Consider the following 21,999-nt stretch of genomic DNA (forward strand, 5'->3'; position numbering starts at 1 on the left):
GGAAACCCCCGCCAACCTCACAGGCACCGCAGGGTGACGAGCCCCCAGGGCACCCGAGTCTCTCCCGGCTCGCGGCCTGGGCGCTGTCCTTGGTGCTGCCGGCGCCATAGCGAGCACAAGCGCCTTACCTTCTGCCCCCGCGGAAGCTGCGGACGTCCCCCAAACGTTAAGCAGAGTGTAGCGCCACATCCCACTTTTAATACAAATAACTACCCAGGCCCATCCTCTTTGTCCCCTTCCCGAAGCCTTCAGGCCGACTGTTCTTCAAAGTCTTTTTTTTTTTTTTTTCCTTCTTCTTCTTCTTCTAGGCCCAACTCTGTGCTAGTGCTCATCTGGGGCTGCTTTAAAAGGAGGAGTGGGGGAAGGGGAGGGAGGCGAGGGGAAAAGAGGATGGGGGAGGGGAGGAAAGTAGGGGGAGGGGAGGAAGGAGAAGGGGAGAAGGAAAGGATGGAGAGGGGGAAAAAAAGGGGTCCAGGAGGGAGGGGCTCAGTGAGTGGGACTAAAGGCTGAAAGTGGAGTGGGAGAGCGAAGAGATGCCCGAAAGGAGGGAAAGAGATGGGCACAGAAGATGAGTAAAGAAAAAAAAAGTAATGGAGAAAGGGCAAAAGAAGAAACGAGAGCCGCGGGTGGCCAGGGGGTCGGGAGAAGAGCTGCCCGACGTGGCTGAAGAGTGACTAGACAAAGAAAGGGCGTTGGGTGCACCCTCGCGCCGAGGGTGCACGATGCAGTCCGAAGGCGAAGGGAAATGGAGAGAGGGGGCTTGATGGGCGACAAGTGGTCTGGGGCAGAGAGGAGCGTTGGGGGAGGGGCCGGGGCCCGGGCCGGGCAGCCAAGTCCGGGGTCCGAGGCGGCGCGGGCCCACGTGGAGCTGGCGCTGAATCACCGCTGGGCTGCCCGTACCCCCCTCGGCTCCCCCGGCCCGGGGCCCGCAGTCCCCGCCTCCTCGGCCGCCGCCTCCACGGGGCGGGGCCCTGGCCCGGGACCAGCCGCCGCGGCTATAAATGGGCTGCGGCGAGCCCAGCAGAGCGCTGTGACAGCCACACGCCCCGAGGCCTCCAAGATGAGCTACACGTTGGACTCGCTGGGCAACCCGTCCGCCTACCGGCGGGTCACCGAGACCCGCTCCAGCTTCAGCCGCGTCAGCGGCTCCCCGTCCAGCGGCTTCCGCTCGCAGTCGTGGTCCCGCGGCTCGCCCAGCACCGTGTCCTCCTCCTACAAGCGCAGCGCGCTCGCCCCGCGCCTCGCCTACAGCTCGGCTATGCTCAGCTCCGCCGAGAGCAGCCTCGACTTCAGCCAGTCCTCGTCGCTGCTCAACGGCGGCTCCGGGCCGGGCGGAGACTACAAGCTGTCCCGCTCCAACGAGAAGGAACAGCTGCAGGGGCTGAACGACCGCTTCGCGGGCTACATCGAGAAGGTGCACTACCTGGAGCAGCAGAACAAGGAGATCGAGGCGGAGATCCAGGCGCTGCGGCAGAAGCAGGCCTCGCACGCCCAGCTGGGCGACGCGTACGACCAGGAGATCCGCGAGCTGCGCGCCACCCTCGAGCTGGTGAACCACGAGAAGGCTCAGGTGCAGCTGGACTCGGACCACCTGGAGGAAGACATCCACCGGCTCAAGGAGCGCTTCGAGGAGGAGGCACGGCTGCGCGACGACACCGAGGCGGCCATCCGCGCGCTGCGCAAGGACATCGAGGAGGCGTCGCTGGTCAAGGTGGAGCTGGACAAGAAGGTGCAGTCGCTGCAGGACGAGGTGGCCTTCCTGCGGAGCAACCACGAGGAGGAGGTGGCCGACCTGCTGGCCCAGATCCAGGCGTCGCACATCACGGTGGAGCGCAAAGACTACCTGAAGACAGACATCTCGTCGGCGCTGAAGGAGATCCGCTCCCAGCTCGAATGCCACTCGGACCAGAACATGCACCAGGCCGAAGAGTGGTTTAAGTGCCGCTACGCCAAGCTGACCGAGGCGGCCGAGCAGAACAAGGAGGCCATCCGCTCCGCCAAGGAGGAGATCGCCGAGTACCGGCGCCAGCTGCAGTCCAAGAGCATCGAGCTCGAGTCGGTGCGCGGCACCAAGGAGTCCCTGGAGCGGCAGCTCAGCGACATCGAGGAGCGCCATAACCACGATCTCAGCAGCTACCAGGTAGGGACCGCGGCTGCGCGGCCGGGCCTGCGCCAGCGCCAGCGCCGCGCGCCCCCGGAGCTCGGGCACGCGACCCGGCGGGCTCTCCGCCGCGCTCCCTGGCGGCCGCCGAGCGAGGCAGGGGCGCCCCGCGTCCCCGCCCTCCGCAGCCCGCCCCCGCTCCTCCCCCGCCCGGCGCCTCGGGCTCCCCGCGGGCCCCGCCCGCTCGCAAAGGGCGGCTTCCCGCCGGCTCGGGAGTTCTGGTCTTCGGCAGGCGGGTAGGGCGCACGGTCGGGTGGTGGGCGCAGCGGCACCTGTACGGTGGCTGGTGCAGCATCGCGCGTGTTCTCAACTTTTCTGGCCCGTGGGCACACTCAGCCCGAAAGGGCTCGGAGGCGAGAGGCCCGATGGGCGCACAGGTTCTCCCCAAACACGTTTGTTTCCTGGAGTCTTACTGCATGGGGCTGTGCCCCGGGAATCTCCTCCTGTCCAGCTGATCCTGTTCCTTTGTGCATTCGATGAGTTCCTCCGTGGTTTTCGTGTTTGTGTTTTTTAAGGGGCCGGAAGCTACCGGGGTTTGCAGAACTGGAGGGAAGTGGGGGGAGGGGGTGGCAAGTGGTTTTGCAGAGCGACGTCGGCTGGCGGAGGGATGAGCCTCTCTGGCTGTGTCTATTTCAGGACACCATCCAGCAGTTGGAAAATGAGCTTCGGGGCACAAAGTGGGAAATGGCTCGTCATTTGCGAGAATACCAGGACCTCCTCAACGTCAAGATGGCTCTGGATATTGAGATCGCGGCGTACAGGTACCGAGCTCACCACCCACCCGGCGGGAACACTTACCGCACTGCGGAGGCTGTGCCCACAGGACCCCCATCACTTGAGTTCAAGCAAGCAGGTGGCAGGGATCTTAAGTCAGGGCCTGGCTTGCTTTCTTAATTAAAACAAAACCAAACAAAGGAAAAAAAAAAAAAACTATTCTGAAGAACTGTAAATGTGGTTCTACTACTCCATACAGATTTAAAGGGTAAACATTCACTAAAATAGGTATCTAGACACAGTGTTTTGAGGGAGGGCGCCAATTACGCTTAAACTTTTTTTATTTTAGTGAGAGATGTTTTCCAACTGTTTGAAACAAAAACGGAATTTTAGTTCTTAATATTTCATGCAGTGCTTTCAGCTTTTCAACTTTACAATGTCAAGGACAGATTCCAGGACATTCAATGTCTCTGTTTCTCTGTTACAGCTTACTATTGCCATCATCTGGCTGAGAAAGGCCATAGATTGATAGGATGGAGAGATAGATGATTGATAGATAGATAGATAGATAGATAGGTAGATAGATAGATAGATAGATAGATAGATAGATAGATAGATAGATAGATAGATAGATAGATAGATAGATAGATAGATAGATAGATAGATAGATAGATAGATAGATAGATAGATAGATAGATAGATAGATAGATAGATAGATAGATAGATAGATAGATAGATAGATAGATAGATAGATAGATAGATAGATAGATAGATAGATAGATAGATAGATAGATAGATAGATAGATAGATAGATAGATAGATAGATAGATAGATAGATAGATAGATAGATAGATAGATAGATAGATAGATAGATAGATAGATAGATAGATAGATAGATAGATAGATAGATAGATAGATAGATAGATAGATAGATAGATAGATAGATAGATAGATAGATAGATAGATAGATAGATAGATAGATAGATAGATAGATAGATAGATAGATAGATAGATAGATAGATAGATAGATAGATAGATAGATAGATAGATAGATAGATAGATAGATAGATAGATAGATAGATAGATAGATAGATAGATAGATAGATAGATAGATAGATAGATAGATAGATAGATAGATAGATAGATAGATAGATAGATAGATAGATAGATAGATAGATAGATAGATAGATAGATAGATAGATAGATAGATAGATAGATAGATAGATAGATAGATAGATAGATAGATAGATAGATAGATAGATAGATAGATAGATAGATAGATAGATAGATAGATAGATAGATAGATAGATAGATAGATAGATAGATAGATAGATAGATAGATAGATAGATAGATAGATAGATAGATAGATAGATAGATAGATAGATAGATAGATAGATAGATAGATAGATAGATAGATAGATAGATAGATAGATAGATAGATAGATAGATAGATAGATAGATAGATAGATAGATAGATAGATAGATAGATAGATAGATAGATAGATAGATAGATAGATAGATAGATAGATAGATAGATAGATAGATAGATAGATAGATAGATAGATAGATAGATAGATAGATAGATAGATAGATAGATAGATAGATAGATAGATAGATAGATAGATAGATAGATAGATAGATAGATAGATAGATAGATAGATAGATAGATAGATAGATAGATAGATAGATAGATAGATAGATAGATAGATAGATAGATAGATAGATAGATAGATAGATAGATAGATAGATAGATAGATAGATAGATAGATAGATAGATAGATAGATAGATAGATAGATAGATAGATAGATAGATAGATAGATAGATAGATAGATAGATAGATAGATAGATAGATAGATAGATAGATAGATAGATAGATAGATAGATAGATAGATAGATAGATAGATAGATAGATAGATAGATAGATAGATAGATAGATAGATAGATAGATAGATAGATAGATAGATAGATAGATAGATAGATAGATAGATAGATAGATAGATAGATAGATAGATAGATAGATAGATAGATAGATAGATAGATAGATAGATAGATAGATAGATAGATAGATAGATAGATAGATAGATAGATAGATAGATAGATAGATAGATAGATAGATAGATAGATAGATAGATAGATAGATAGATAGATAGATAGATAGATAGATAGATAGATAGATAGATAGATAGATAGATAGATAGATAGATAGATAGATAGATAGATAGATAGATAGATAGATAGATAGATAGATAGATAGATAGATAGATAGATAGATAGATAGATAGATAGATAGATAGATAGATAGATAGATAGATAGATAGATAGATAGATAGATAGATAGATAGATAGATAGATAGATAGATAGATAGATAGATAGATAGATAGATAGATAGATAGATAGATAGATAGATAGATAGATAGATAGATAGATAGATAGATAGATAGATAGATAGATAGATAGATAGATAGATAGATAGATAGATAGATAGATAGATAGATAGATAGATAGATAGATAGATAGATAGATAGATAGATAGATAGATAGATAGATAGATATTTTCCAGAGAATGTTCCAGTCCTCTTTAAAAATAATATATCTTTGATAAGCACGCCAACAAGTCTAAAGGTATCAGATTGCTTGGTTCTATCATTAATTCAACAAATAATTATCATGGGCTATGGTCAGGAATACAATGATCTTCTCTTCTGGAATTCACTATTTCTACTGGCAATGCCAATTGCTACAATACTATTTAAAGAGAATGCAATGTGAAATTCATGTTTTCAAATATGTTCAGTGACAGAGAGAGATTCTATTTAAAACTTAACATAATTGAGACCATATAATGTTAAAAAAAAAAAAAAACTTAACATAAACCTCCAAGTATTTATGAAGTTAGAATGCTTTTTCCCTAACTGTAATCAGTTCCTGGCTACAATGACATTAAGCCATTGATAAATAGAATTTCTCCTTTTTAGTAGATTGCATTAGGAAATACTACTTCATTTTAAATGTAAGAAGTACAAAAGCTAATTAGTTCTCAATTTTCAAATAGGAAACTGAGGCTCAGAAAAACATTTTTTAACTGTCTTTGTGCCACACAGCCAGTATATAATAAAGCTGGGATTTAATCCAGATATCTGGCTCCAGAGCACAAATGCTTAACCCCTTGTAGTACACTGCCCCTCAAATCCATCCATTGTGGCCAACTCAATTTATAAGTTGATTCTGGGGTGGTCCCTTCTCTCTCTTCAGATTGAAAGAAAGAATAGAGATATATGCCATGAGTCTTTCATTTATTATGCCTACAGATCTCTTTACATTAAAAAAAAGATGCAATATCACTTCTATGTGTCACTGTTTGCATCATGAGAAGAATAAAGCATCCAGATACAAAATAAGCGGTGATTCCTTCTACCACAACAGCTTGCAGTGTACAAAAATGTGGCCAACACTTTTCTTATGACAACTTTAATGTTCAATGGAAACGGAAAGTGTTATTTCTAGCACACTGTCTTCTATTGCCAGTCAGTGGAGAGACAGTATTGAAACATTGGGATATTCATTTCCACAACAAATAGGTTGGTTGTTCCAGTTTGGAGCAAGTTATTTTTTCCTATTGGTTTATGTAATTTTCCCAAAGGAAAACAGGAGCTATTTTTAAGTGAATTATTTTATTGGATCTGCACAAAATTTTTCCACTTCCAGGGCTCTTCTACCCGTAGAATAAAGCTTTGACAAAAACGCTGCATTGGAGTTCACATCCCAGGTCTGCAGAGAGATTGCGTGTCTTGAGTCCATTTTATTTTATCCCTCTAAGCTTCTGTTATAGACTGAATGCTTGTGTCCTGCAGATTCATACGTGAAACCCTAATATCCAATGTTGGAGGTGGGAATTTCAGGAGGTGCTTAAGTTCTGAGGATGGGGCCCTCATGAATAGGATTAGTGCCCTTATAAAAGAAAACTAAAGGAGCTCCTTTCTCCCTTCCACCATGTGAGGACATTAAGAGAGAGCCATCTTTCAACAGGGAAGCAGGTTCTCACCAGACATTGGATCATGGTGCCTTGGTCTTGAACTTCCCAGACCCCAGAACTGTGAAAAATAAATTTCTGTTGTTTATAAGCTACCCAGTCTGGCATTTGTCAGAACAGACTAAGACAGCTTCCACTTATTTATCTACAAAGGAGGGGCACTAACATACTCTTCAAAGGGCTGCTGAGGTAATTAAATGAGATGATAGCATGAGCACTGGGTGTTATTCTGTATGTTGGCAAATTGAATACCAATAAAAAATAAATTTATAAAAAAAATGAGATGATAGCTGTGGAAGTACCTAGCACTGTAATAGATACATAGCAGCTGATCAAAATAATTGCTGAATATATCGAATTTTAAATTAAATTAAAGCTACAGGTAAAAAAAATATTTAATATGGTCATAAGACATTGACTAAAACATTAGTCTCCTTATGTATGTTTTTAACACAGATTGCAATCACAATGAGTTTACCAGAATAAGTATACAATATAAACATACATGTATGCATAAATACATATATTTATCAGGTATACTGATAATACAGTGTATAATACACTATAATATGTTCATTATCCATATAGAGAATTTGAGTGGAAAATAGTTCCATTTTTCACTCCAATTAAACCATAGAAGCTGCTTAGATACCCAATAATCCACCTACATAATCATGGGGCTTAACACTTTCTTCATGCAAATTATTTAGAGCAATATTGAGAATTAGAGATAATTTTGGGTTAGGCCTATAAAGACAACTTTAAATCCCCAAATTCATATTGATTGTGCTCCACACTGTAATGCAAGGCTCTCGGAATTCTCTTCTACTTCTTATTTGAGGTATTTTGAAAAATGATCACATTATATCTTCAATAGGTTATTAATTTTAGGTAATAATCCTTAAGTCTAGTTAGCATTCTTATCTTAGAAGAAACCATAGTTGAAAATAATTGGCCATTGACTAGATCAAAAGCCCCCCCCCTTTTTTTTAATATTTAAGGGGAAGGTAATCATTCCAAAGACCTAAGTAGGATGTTAGACCACTTACATAGGCCCATCCCCATGCCTCTGGTCTTACTTTGGATGTATGGGGAGATGGGAGAGGAAGAGAGTTATGAAAGCATGGAATCAAGGTCCAAGAATTTGAGTGATGATATTGTTTTCAGAAGGCAGACACAGGAGGTTCCTGATTCTGAATTAAAATCATAGGATTACAAGTCAGAGGCCAACTGCAAATATCAAAGGCTCTATCTTTGGGCTTTCTCACATTCATTAGAAAGTAGGCCATGATGATGCCATGAAAAAGAAATTAATCTCCTTGTCTGGTTCTCATCTCTCTCTCTCTTTTTTTTTAAAGTAGGCTTCAAGCCCAGCATGAAGCCCAATGCAGGGCTTGAGCTCATGACCCTGACTGAAATAAAGATGAGCTGAGATCAAGAGGTGGACGCTCAACCAACTGAGCTACTCAGGCACACCCTGGGTTCTTATCTCTTAAGGGAATTTTGGTGAAAGGGGTAAAATTACCAGTTCACATTAGAGCTTCTAACTACCCTTAATTTTAATTTTTCATAATATTCTCCAAAAACCATAGATTGTTTGAAAACACAGAGTAACGCAACTCAAACACAAAGTAATATAATAATATGCCCTTGGACTTGGGAAACCTGGAAATCACCACAAGCCACAACATCCCACACCTCCCACTTTGACTTGAAAAATTCAAGGAAAGTTTGAATCCTGAGATAATGTTTGTAAACCTTTCTCAATTTAGATGTCAAAAATGTATTCATAGCCAAAAAGAATATTTCAGCTAAAGAGTATTTTCTACTTGAAATAGCTTGTGCTAATATTTAGAATAAAAAGCTAAAAGTTATTAATTTATATCCACTTAAATTTGTAATATGTGGATACCTGGGGGTGAAGGGGTAAGAAGATGTCTATCCTTTTCTCCAGCTTTCTTTCTAATCCAGACTACCTGGTTGTTTCTGGGTGGTCCAATTAAAATTACAAATGTAAAAATAGCAATGAATAACCATCTTTGATAAACAATAGGTGCCTAGTAAATGGTAAATTATCCTTGCTATTATTATTATTATTAGTTTTATTTACTTAGGATTTTATTTATTTATTCATGAGAGACACAGAGAGAGAGGCAGAGACACAGGCAGAGGGAGAAGCAGGCTCCCTGAGGGGAGCCCAATGTGGAACTCCATCCCAGGATCCGGGGATCACGACCTGAAGCCCACTGCAGAGGCTCAATCACTGAGCCACCCAGGTGCCCCTATTATTATTATTACTTTTAAAGGTATTCATTAAAATAGTAGCATGTAGGGGCACCTGGGTGGCTTGGTTAGTTAGGTGTCTACCTTCAACTCAGGTCATGATCCCAGGGTCCTGGGATCAAGCCCCGCATCAGGGTCCTGGTTCTGCCAGGAGCTTGCTTCTCCCTTTCATTCCTGCTCATGCTCTCTCTCATCATCTCTTTCTCTCTCTCAAATAAATAAGTAAATAAAATAATCTTTTTAAAAAAATCATAGCATGTATTAAATTATCATATTTTCAAGTGATATACACAAAAAATTTAAACTATAGCAAGCCTTCAGAAAGAAGAGCTAGATACATTTGAACTCTATTTACTATTTGTTACTTAGAATCCTAAAAGTTGGATTTGCTTATGATATTGAACTCCCCTTTTTCATGCCTGCAAAGTAGTTGCTTATCCTACAATTGAGTACCTGCAGAACAGGAAAAGTTACTTTGTCCTGAGGCATCCATTAGGCAGCTTTAACTGTTTGTAGGCAGCTTTCATCATTCCAATATCTGACTCCCCACAACTTTTACCTACTGATGCAAGCTCTGAGGAGTCATGTAAATCTCTATTCCCTTTTTCCTAAAATGGACCTTCAGAAAGGTGAAGGCCCAGGCCCAAATCGAAATAACTCAGCACCATAATAATTGTTAAGTTTATTATATGCTGGACACCTTACCTGTAATAAATCATTGAATCCTCATAAAAATATATGTGCAAGAATTATTTTTATTGCCAATTTTTGCAGAAGTTTGGGCCTAAGGATTAGAACTCAAGCCTTTCTCATATAAAACCCATACATTTTTCACTACATACATTTATAGAAAAGATAGCAAATATGTATTCTGTGTTTGTTCACCTCTGGAATGAACCTCTACCCACTGGGGCTAGCCTGCCCTAAACAGTTCCCATTGTCCATTTTTTTAACTTTATGGAGGAATTAACTGACCTCCTTGAATGTTCTTTTAAAACTCATTGCCAAGGCAGCCCAGGTGGCTCAGCAGTTTAGCGCTGCCTTCAGCCCAGGACCCGATCCTGGAGAACCGGGATCGAGTCCCATGTCGGTCCCATGTCGGGCTCCCTGCATGGAGCCTGCTTCTTCCTCTGCCTGTGTCTCTGCCTGTGTGTGTGTGTGTGTGTGTGTGTGTGTGTGTGTGTGTATTTCTCATGAGTAAATAAATAAAATCTTTAAAAAATAAAAAATAAATAAATAAAACTCCTTGCCGTTTAAGTGGCAGAAACATCACATCCATCAAGTCCCTTGGATTATAGTCTAGGTTCCATTATCCTCTGCTTGAATATGTAAACCTATTTTATGGAATCCTCTTTGCAAAATAAAATATATTAATATTCTGATTGGAGCATGAAACACCTCATGTCCCTATTTTTCCATTTCTCAGACTCTAAAGAAGGCAATGTGCAAACAAATGAATCTTTCTTCTATTAGTTACTCACCTTTAACATAACTGACTGTAGGGCACAGCAATGGGTACTTGCCTATCATCTTTGATCAACAATTTGTTCCTTAGAGATAGCAATAAGGAAAAGTACTTTGAATTAAAATGATTAAGTATCAAGTGAAATTATTTGTATGTATCTATCATTAGGTAGGTTTGAACAGTTCTAGTAAAACATATCTTGAAAGTAACATGTTGGAAATTTGGCCAAATTTGATATTTCACTTCCATAACCCACTCACTGTACTCTGTTACTATCATAACTTGAGATGAAATTTCCTTTGCTAGGCATTAATAATCACCTTAATAATCCACCTTAATTATCACCATGTCCCTGTGAAAGCAGTTAACCTCACCCATCCCCTGGGTTCATTCCCTTGGCATATTAGAATGAGCATTTTAAATAGAAATAAATCATGTGGTCATGACACTTGGAGGGCTGGTGCCCATCTCTATTCTTCATCAGCTACCCATTAAATAGGCACCAACATTTCTAAAGTTATCACTTTCTCATTGGCAATTAACAAACTACTTTGCTTCATGTCCTTTGTGAGGGATATGCTTATATTTCTCAGGAAGAGACATGGATCTCAGTATTCTCATTAAGAGATGCAAAATACAAGGTCTGGGAAAGAGCAGTGAAAGAGATCTTTCAAAGTATTCGCCGTCTTCTCAAACTGGTTTTAAAAAAAGTAAACTCTTACAGGAAGGAGGAGAAAAACTTGCCAAAGGATGAGAAAATTAAAGACCGTAGAGACTTCTGCTTTCCCGATGTTAACATTCTATGATTTCATGTGTTATCAGAAAAGAGAAAAATATATAATTAAATGCCACCCTAACACTCTATTCAGTTCCACACTTGGCATTTCATTGTATGATACATTTCATGATGTTGGCAAAGAATATCAATATCCACATTTCACAGATATAATATCCCCTCCCCTCTTGCGGCTGCATTGGAACAGGGCCACTAACAAGAGTGTTCTATCGCTACACATACTCTCAATCACTGCCCATAACTACAAAGGCTGTGTCTGAAATGTCATAAAGAGAACTTCTCAAAATTTGAAACTCATTTTTTTCTTTTTCCATCCTTTTTGGTGGCACTGGCCAGACAGAGCCTTGGTTTCAAATTATTTACTTGGCTCTTCCTCCAAATCTCTGCAGACAACCAAAAACAATCTAAGAAGTATAACATAGCTTTTAAAAACACAGATTTTAAAAATAAATAAATAAATAATAAAAACACAGATTTTGATTTGGAATCTCAGGTTTGAACTTCCTAGCTGAGTTACTAAGTCAGAGGCCAATCAAGAAAAGAAAAAGACAAAAACATTCTGGAATGGAAGTAGAATGGAAATTAATGTGGGAAAATGATACCACAAAGTTAAGGAAAGGTTGAGAAGCTAAAAGGGGGTATGTTAATCAGCTCTGGCTGCCATAACAAAATCTCATACTTCTGAAGGCTGGCAGTTCAAGATCAAGATGCCAGCATGGTCAGGTTCTGGAAAGAACTCTGTTTCCGGCTTGTAGACAACCACTTTTTCACTGTTTTCTTACATGGCTGGGAGAGAGAGAGAGCTAGATCTTTCATTTGTCTTCTATCAGCTCAGGACCCCATCCTTATGACTTCATTTACCCTTAACTATTTCCATAAAGGCCCTATCTCCAAATATAGTCACACTGAGAGGTCGGGCTCTAACATATAAATTTGAGGGGGACACAATTTAGTCCATAGTAGGAGACAATGAGGCAACCAGCCAGAAATTAGTAACAGAAAGAAGCCGTTATCATCCCTGGGATTGGAGTGACATGAGTAGATGTTAGCAGAATTCAAAAGCCAGGGCATCTGGCAGAAGCTTAGACCCATGGCAGCAGAGGCAGCCTTGTAAGAACTGAGACCATGGAGGGGAGGCATTGTCCAGTGGAAGCCAGACTCAAAAAGGAGATGCAAGCCTTACCAGACAGGCTGCCTAAAGCAGAGCCGGGAATGCCAGGGAAAATCCTCAGATCATCCCCTCTCCCAGTCTTCCACTCTTTCATTAGTACCTCTCATTGGCCAATACTCCCTGGAAGCTATTCAGCAAAGGAGGCTGGGATATGTAGTTCCCTCTCCTACAGAGCAGGGCCAAGGTGAGATCTGGAGCAGAACACATACTGACAGATGACTGGCACACTGACTGTGTGACCTTGGGCAACTCTCCTTTCTGAACATCAGTTCTCTCATCTCCAAAATAGTGCCAATAAAAGAGTTATTTGAGGATTAAAGAGTATTATTCTTGTGAAGCATTTAGATCAGAGTAAATTCTCTACCCTCTGATAAGAGCTAAAAAATGCTATTTATTATATACATTAGGGGATGTATGTTTAATTTAGCTTGTCTTACAATGACTCTGAACAGTTAGAAGCTATGGTCAAGGGAACAAGGGAACAAGGGATCAATAAACCAGGAAAATCCAAATGTTGGTTTCAACCAAGCTATCTTTAAAGTGAAACTTCTAGGAAGGTTAAAACAATTGCAGTGTCTATCCCAGTTTCTTTTCTGCTGTCTACTTCTTTTCTCCTTCTTGTATACTTCCATTTGAGGCCCCTGTATTTCTCTTCCCCCTTTGTCCAAAAGCCCCAAGATTGTGTGTAATAATCAAGATCATTAATCATTGGATCAATGGATTATAACCAATGCATCATTAATCCATTTAGATTTTAGATTTCCAGCTTTAGACCAAGGGAATGTGTAGGCCCTTTATATGGGTCATTTTCTTCACAGGATAACTCATCTTACTCAGGAATGAGAGTCTTAGCAGATGTCCTCTGTCTCTAAGAGACAAATCATGACACTAGGAGCCACTCAGCATATGACCCCTCAGCATGAACTTCTTGCCAAGGTAAAAGTCATAACATTTTGCTAGGGTCACATCCCTTCCTCCAAGGAGGAGACAGTGCCGTGAAGATGGTGGATGGAATGGATCTCAACTTCTCTGCAGGTCACTTCCTGGAAAAATTGCATATCTCAGATGAAAGGAGGCACAAATGCTACCTATAAAGCTGAGGTGCCCAGGTGGCAGGCATGGGCTATTTCTTATATGCATCCAAGAATCTATCAGCTTTAGAACTAAAACAATAGTAGGATTTGGATGCAAATGCAGAAAATAATCAGGACACTACTGGGTCTCAGGGACAGAAAGGCTATAATTAATAGATTCGAAATCCAATTTTTATCTAATTGGAAGCAATTCACAAGCATTAGTCATTTCAAAAGTAGAGTGCCAGGAAAATCAGAATCTTGTTGTAAACAATAGTGTTTTCTTATTCCAGGCCTATCTTCTTTGGAGCTGAACATGGACATGTCCAGCACAGTTACCCACGAAGCACATGAGACCTGGCTGTGTTTGTGCCCCCCAAAGAGGCAGAAGGTCAAAAAATATGCTGGAGAAGAGATAAATCAAAAATAGCTGGTCACATGAGTCTCTACGCAATGGCAACATCTGTCTTTACAGCAATGCCAATAATTAAAACACCTAAAACTTGTAAATTTCTCTATAGTTTAGAAAGTAGCTTCAGATACATCATCTTGTTTAAGGCCTTGCAATATGTGGGGCAGATATTGTGATTTCTCTTCTCAATTTGTGGAAACAGAAGCTCAGAGAAGTGACTTGTCTATACATATAAGGGGAGAGTCACCAGTGGGTTCTACCAGATGGATTCCTATGAGATTTCTTAAAAGAAAAGATATTTAATTTTTACATTCAAGTGTAATAAATTTTCATTGTAGAATATTCATCCATATTCCTGCCATCTTAGATAACTGTTATATTTCAACATATTTCCAACTTTATTCTACGTACAAATTTGATATGGATGGATGTGATCATTCTGAAAATATCATTAAGTAACCCACATTTTCAGTAAAAAAATTCAGTATTTTTCAATATATTATAAATGTTTTTCATTTTATCTCAAATTCATTACCATGACTAGATATGACATGGATGCAGGGTTTATCACATCCCACCATCCTTCTGCAAAAAGCTCCCTGTATTTGGTCACTGTAATCTATCTATGCAAGTTGATTCAACAGTTTCAAAGCCACAATACTATAGCCCCAAACTGTACAGACTATGAAAATAAATAGATTTGGTTGACAAAAATAATCTATTATTATTATTATTATTATTATTACTACTACTACTACTACTGCTGCTACTACTACACTTGGCCCTTTCTTAAAGCTCAAACTATCGATTTATAATCCATAGATGTTTATTGAGCATCCAGCTCATGGCAGAGACATATCAGCTATGGGAGTGAGAGATATTTGATTCATCCAATTTGAACATGATACAGGATAAGCAATCTGTGGTGAGGTTATTTTTTACTTAAAAATTGAAATTAGGCAAAAAAAATTGAAATTAGGCAAAAAAAAAAAAAATATATATATATATATATATATATATATATATATATCAGTAGCCAGGGTCATGATGTAGGCGAAATTGGTTTGAGAAAAAAATACAAAAAAGATAGCTATTCAAGAGACCAAGGGGGGATGGGGAGAGGCAGGACTCTTACCAGAACTAAAGAAGGAAGCTTGAAGAGAAAGAACTGACAATGTCATTTGGTTGGCAAAGCATGACCTAACCAATAGTTAAAAAGTACATTTGTCCCTTGGGTGGCCTGGAGCACGTCCTTTCATAGATTCTCAGAATCCTGAGGATAGAAGTGACATTATCATCACAGTTATGTTTGTGATGTGTTTGTCGTGCATTTAGTAAGTGTCAGAAAACAGTCTAAATGCTTGACATGAATGACTTTGTTCAAAGTCATAATTATCCTATGAAAAGGAAAGTATAAAATCTGTTATGACAGATAAGGAACTGAAAATAGGGGACTTAGAGAAGCCATCCAATGTCACAGAATCAGTAAGTATCAGAGAAAAGATTCAGACCAGTTCTCTCAGATACATGCTCTCTACTCTATACCAAAACACTGTCCTTGAAGGACATTTAGTTTAGTCCTACCCCTGTGATCCTTAAATCTACTTTATAACAATCTGCCAATATTGGAAAAACCTCAGCGATGAGGTCTACTGTCTACCAAGCAGTCTATTCCATCCTGAATAGCTCTGAATGCATTAACGCATTCATTCATTCAACAAATATTTGTAAGCACAAATATTTTATGGGACAGACATTACTCCTGGCCCAAGGAATATAGCAGTGAATAAATTAAGTCCCTGCCTTCATGGAGTTCAAATTCCTGTAGGAGGGAGAAGGGAAAAAACAAAAAGCAAATATAAAGAATTCAGAATGAGTAAATGCTTTGGAGAAAAGGAAAGTAGGATAAGGAGGTTAGGAGATACTGAATGGGGAGAAGGGAGTTGCAATTGCATAGAAAATAGTTAACGGAGCTCCTTCTAATAAATATAGCATATTGATGAGATAAGAGGCAGATATCTATGACAAAGATACAGATACATATGAAAGAATCCATTCCAGGCCGTATGCCAAGACTCTAAGCAAAATCTTGTTTGGCATGTTTGGAGAGTAACTAGAAGGCCAGAATGGTGGGAACAGAAGAGTCCGGAGGGAAGCAGGCATCCAAGAGAGGCGGGGTCTGATCGGGAAGGCCCTTGTAAACCACAGAAAGTGCAAAGCTTTAGAGGGTTTTGAGCAAAGGAGTGACACAAGTGCATTTTTTAAAGAATCATTCTGGCTACTATGTTGAGTATACATGGGGGACAGGAGGAGCTGAGGACAAAGGGCCAGTTAGGAAACTATTGCAATAATCTAGGCAAGAGAGTTTGGTGTCAAACTTAGAATCAAAGAGGTAGCATTAGTGATGGTGAAAAGTACCAGGTCACTGGTCATATTTTGAAAGTAAAGTCCATAAGATATGTCAGTGAAGGATTACAGAGAGTAGAAGAAAAATCAAAGGTGACCCCAGAGTGTTTGACCTGAGAAACAGGGGTGTGGGGTTTCCTTATTGATATGGGAACAACTGGAGAAGACTTTGGAAGAGGGCAGGGAAATGGCACATTGGCTTTGCCATGGGAAGTTGACTGCCCATGATACATTAAAGTGGAGATGGAATCTCAAAGGAAACCAGTAAACTCTGTGCTCCTATTTTACCTGTAAAATGTGTAGAATGCATGTCCTCCTAGCTCTCAATGTCATGAGAAAAGGTGTAAGTGCTGTCAAAAGTAAAACACACTATCAAACCTACATCTGATGAGGGTGATAATTTTTATAATCATTGAAATTAAAATCTCAACTGTGAAGAATGAAAGGAACGCACAGATGGGGAATTTATCCCCATATGGATAGTAGGATGGGGACAAAGGAGAAAACAAGCCTGATGACATAGATGTAAAATGAATGCGTTGGCTTTAACGGTGTAATGTGGCCTTGGCAATGATGGCACGCATGGGCCACTTGCAATCGCCATGTGGTTAAGAGTCTCAAAGCAATTTTCTTATTTTGATGCTTCAGAGTCAAGTCATTCCTGGCTAAAAAGGTCTGCTTTTATGCCTTAGGAATTATAATTGGCAATTTGATTGCTCTATAACAAAATAGCTGGCTTTATTTTCTGGTCCTTAAGCCTCATGCTTCAACTCCATGTTTCACATGCCTACCTTGGGAGAAGGGGGCTTTTCAGGCAGGACCCCAGACTCCACACTGCTGGGATGATAGACACGTCCTTCCAAGATGGCAGTAGTATATGGCTATCATCACATCGCTCTCCAGACTGGAATGGCAGATTCCCATCTTCCAGTGGAAAGGGCGCAAAGTGAATTCTCAGTGTGTGAAGTCTGATTTACTCAACTAGTTCACTGAATTGAAAACTAAGCACTTAAATTCAGCTCGCTTAATTTACAGGCAAGTGTCTGTTTAAGAAGAAGAGAATTTCAAGTGGTTCCTCAAACTGTACATTTTTTTTTACAGAAACAACTCATTGTTGATCCAAAAAGCAAAAGAAGATAGATGAGTGTCACAACACCTTGAGCTTCTCTGATTCATACACTTCTGTCCAAGGCCATAGGTGACCCCTGATAGAACTATTTCATGTACTACACATCAAATGATCAGTAACAAAGTCAAAAATCCTAGAGAGGAAGGAAAAGGAAGAAGGAGAGAAAATCCCATGTTAAATGGTACCAATTTGTCCACTGTTTTACCAGCGTTGTTGTAACCAAACAAGACTACAACACAATCTACTAATATCTGGGCCATCAAAAAAGAACAAGAATAACAGCAACATTATTTCTGACAAGACAGCACCGTATGGCACAGAGAAATACACTGGAGTCTTAGACTCTAGTTCCAGCTCTGCTCAAACCGATTGCATCATGCAAGTCACTTTATTCTTCAGAATCTGTTTCCTTGTATGGAAAATAAGAAATATCTTAGGTAGCTTCTCACTCTGGAATCCTACCATTCTATGAAATTTGCACTCCATGGAGCTCCTTCTTTAAGGGCTAATTGTATTGAAGGGGAGAACTTCAAAACACTAGCAAGATCTGCACCTCAAGCATTGAACTTCAAATATAACACCAACAAAACTTACCCTTAATGTTGCACCCGCTCCAAAACCTGCTGCATCTTCTCCCATTTCATTCAGGAAAAACTCTATTCTCCCAGTTTCTCAGATTAAAAACTTTGGAATCATCCTTAACTCCACTCATTCTCCCATATCCCATCTTTCAGTAAAATCTACTGGCTCTACTTTCAAAAATCTATGCAGAATTCTATCCCAACCCACCGTTTCTAGCACAATGATCCGTGAACAAATCAACATCATTACTCACCAACTGTCAATAACCTCCACGCTTGTCCCCTCCACTCATCTTCAACACATGGCCAGAGTGACTCTTAACATACAAGTCACACCATGTCACTGCTCTGACTAGAAACCCTCCATAGACTTCCCATGGTTTACCATCTCCCACACAGTAAAATGGCAAATCCTCACCCAGCCCGCAAGGCCCTACCTCCCCTACCCACTACCTCTCTGACCTCATCTTGCACCACTTCTCATCTTGGCATCTTTATTCTTATTCTAACACACTGAGCAGGCTCTCCCTTCAAGGCACCCTCTACCGGCATGGCTTTCTCTCTCACTTGTTTCAGGTCTCTGACCAATGCCATTTTAATACAGAAATATTCCCTAACCAACCAACATAAAAGCACATCCTCTGATCAAATTCTATCCCACTTACCTTACTTCATTTTTCATTATTACCCATATCACCCGAGATAGCATATGTTTTTTTAAAACTCAGATGCCTCTATGAAAACAGGACATTTTTTTAAAAGACTTTATTTATTTATTCATGAGAGACACAGAAAGAAAGGCAGAGACACAGGCAGAGGGAGAAGTAGTCTCTCGGTGGGGAACCTGATGTGGGACTGGATCCCAGGACCCCAAGATCATGCCCTGAGCAGAAGGCAGACACTCAACCACCAAGCCATCTAGGTGTCCCAAGAAACAGGACATTTTTAATGTAAATGCTGCACCCCCCATGGCTGAAAGACAGTATCTGGCCTATGAAAGCTACTTATAAATTATTTGTTGAATGAATGAATGAATGAATGAATGATATAAACTTTCTGTAAATGAATGATATAAACTTTCTGTAACCCTCACCAGCAGACATGGCCTACAATGAGCCCCTGAACCTGGCATCCAGCCCCAGGACAAAGACTGGCCCAGCATATAGGCTCAGAGACCTTGAGGCCTCTGATGCAACTTGCCTCCTTCCTTCCATTGGGCCTCCCATACACCAGCACCGATCCCAGGCCAGGCTAAAGCAGTGGGGAAGCCCTGGGACAGATATGAGGTCGAGAGAAATTTCTGGTGCATGTTTTCTTTCTTTTTTTTTTTTTTTAAGATTTTATTTATTTATTCATGAGAGACACACACAGAGAGAGAGAGAGAGAGAGAGAGAGAGAGCCAGAGATACAGGCAGAGGGAGAAGCAGGCTCCATGCAGGGAGCCTGATGTGGGACTCCATCCAGGTCTCCAGGATCACACCCTGGGCCAAAGGCAGCGCTAAACCTCTGAGCCATCCGGGCTGCCCTAGTGCATGTTTTCTAACCACCACCTACCCCCAGAAGAGAGTGAGTTATTATTATACTGGTAATGCTCACTTGGGTTCTCCCATGTAAGTTTTCCCACAAGAGCCTGGACAGCCTCAAAGGGTCTGGGGGATGAAGGCCTCCCAACCTCACAAAGGGAGGAACCAAATGGCCTTACCTCAGCAGGCCTCCCAATGGGAGTGAGTGCTGGCCCTCACTATTCCACACAAGTTCCTCCACCAAAACTGTCTAGGGCACGAGTGAATATTTAGAAGAAAAGACCTGAAATTGATGACTAGCCTTTGGCTCCTGCTTAGCTTACGACATGCAAAGGGAGAAGGCCACAAAGGCAGAAAGCAGAGTCTCTTCTGGCCTCCCTTTTGTTATTGCAGAAGGGCCTACTACTTTCTCAGCCTCCCCCTCTCTACCCCAGGAGTGGGAGTGAGCTGCAGATCTAAACTGATTGTTTTCTTTACTAGGGCTTCTCCTGCTTAATGCGCACCTGCATCACCTGAGTTCTGCTGAAAATGCAGGTTCTAGGTCCTAACAGGCTTGGGGGTGGGGGCCAAGGCTCTGCTCTTGTAACGAGCACCCCAGCGAGGCAAACGCAGCTGGTCTCCCTCCAACCACGGAATCGGGAGGTCGCTGCAAGCCCACCTGGGCTGAGCCTCCTTCTCCCTCCAGCTCCCACTCCCACGGCAGCGCCACCGAAGCCTCAGAGTCCGGTTTCTTTACATTAAAATCCGATTGCTGAGTGGCTTAAGCTTCAGGCCGGGCCTCCGAGGGCAGAGGAACAACCTGGTGCGACTGCGGCTGCCTCCCTGGCCTGGTCCAGCCCCGGCTCCCGGAGCCGCCCCCGCCCTGGCTGGGACGCCCCCCGGGGCTTGCAGAGAAGGACCCGCCACAGGAAGTTTCCGGAGAGGCTGCCTTTCTGGCGAGGGGCAGAGCCGGCCCGGCCCGGGACCGCAGTGGGCGCAGCGCAGCTGGGGACCTTCCTGGCGTGTGCCCCGGGCGCGGCGACCTGGAGGAGGATCGAACAAAAGGAGGATTCCGAGCCCCCCCCCGCCCCCTTCCCTTCCTCGCCCCATCCGCAAATGACTGGGCTTCCTGCCGAAAATGTGTCACCCAATCTGCTCCGAAGCATTTTAAGTCTTGGAACTTGGCCGTGTGCGGGGTGGGGTGGGGGCGGGGGGGGGTCCCAGCAGCTGGAGAATTTGCCGCAGCCGCACTTTTGCGGAGATCGCCCTTGCGGGGGGGGGGGGGGCGCACCGGGTCCCCGCGCCGCGCCCGCTCCTGCTCCGGGAGGCAGCTCTGCGCCCTGCGCATCACCTGCGCGGATGGAAGCAGCTGGTTAAGCGCCCCCAGCGCTGCCCACCCCCGGCCCAACCCGGTGCTCTGGGTCTCTCCTGGTGAGACGGGGGCGGGGAGGGAGGGGAAGGAAAAAAGAAAAGCAATAGAGCCGTGGCCAGCAGCGACCAGAGTCAGGTGGCGCCGAGGCGACCCCAAGGGGCGGCTTCCAGGGGGGAAAAAAGTGATATCTGGCCTTTTCAAAGAGCATTTTGATCTTCCAAAGACTTGCATCTCGGCTCATTGGATTCTAACAGGCTACAGAGGTTTATTGTTCACATTATTTTAAAAAGGATGACAATGCCACCTATTTTCAGGGTGATTCTAAAAACGCCATCCTGTGCTCTCGGTTCTGTCTGGAAACACGCCGGCTTCGCGCTCTTCCCGCCGCACCGCGGGGCCAGGGGAGGGGAGCGCAGAGTCCGCAGAGCATCTAGCTGGTCCCGGGCAGACGGGAAGGAAAGATCCTGAACCTGCAGTTAGACCTTCAGCTGCTCAGGGAGGACGCCCTGCCATTGGGCGACAAGGAAGTACTGCCCCACTCGTCTTGCTTAAATGATTCCTGAGTTTGGGCGAAGTGGTGTTTTGCCAGCGGGCAGGGAAGAGGTGCAGGCTGCAAAGCCTCCTGGCTTCCGAGACTTGAACCAAGAGGCACCTGCTTCACCCCATCTCAGAATAATAAACGAGGAGTGGGTGCGCAAAGAACACCCTCTCCCCCACCTCTCCTCCAAATACGCCCAGTGGATTGCCTTGCATGGGGAGGGGCCCTTTGTTTAAGGGCTGGGTGTCACCCCGAGAAAAGTGTCGCAGTGCTGTGGAAGCTGCAGTCAGCCTCCACTCCCAATTTCTGGAGATTTCGGGGAGGTTCTGGGTGGCTGGACCCTGGCCCTCTTGTAATGCCCAC

General features: G+C 43.0%; 1 protein-coding gene across 1 annotated transcript; it reads left to right on the forward strand.

Annotated features, from left to right (window-relative positions):
• Nucleotides 1–1,003: 1,003 nt before the first annotated feature.
• On the forward strand, nucleotides 1,004–21,872 carry NEFM (neurofilament medium chain). The gene is made up of 4 exons (XM_041767420.1): nucleotides 1,004–2,140; nucleotides 2,798–3,014; nucleotides 20,519–21,157; nucleotides 21,688–21,872. Exons 1-4 carry the CDS (start codon nucleotides 1,061–1,063, stop codon nucleotides 21,870–21,872), a joined length of 2,121 nt encoding a protein of 706 aa, XP_041623354.1. The 5' UTR covers nucleotides 1,004–1,060.
• Nucleotides 21,873–21,999: the final 127 nt, after the last annotated feature.

The sequence above is a fragment of the Vulpes lagopus genome, chromosome 8, assembly GCF_018345385.1.
Source record: "Vulpes lagopus strain Blue_001 chromosome 8, ASM1834538v1, whole genome shotgun sequence".
In the NCBI taxonomy this organism is placed as follows: domain Eukaryota; kingdom Metazoa; phylum Chordata; class Mammalia; order Carnivora; family Canidae; genus Vulpes; species Vulpes lagopus.

What these genes read in the sequence shown, in the direction of transcription:
- NEFM (XM_041767420.1), top strand. Translation starts at nt 1,061, where the DNA reads ATGAGCTACACGTTGGACTCGCTGGGCAACCCGTCCGCCTACCGGCGG. An exon ending in ACGATCTCAGCAGCTACCAG is followed by an intron (nt 2,141 to 2,797) that starts GTAGGGACCGCG and finishes TGTCTATTTCAG; the next exon opens with GACACCATCCAGCAGTTGGA. An exon ending in ACTTGAGTTCAAGCAAGCAG is followed by an intron (nt 3,015 to 20,518) that starts GTGGCAGGGATC and finishes CTTAAGCTTCAG; the next exon opens with GCCGGGCCTCCGAGGGCAGA.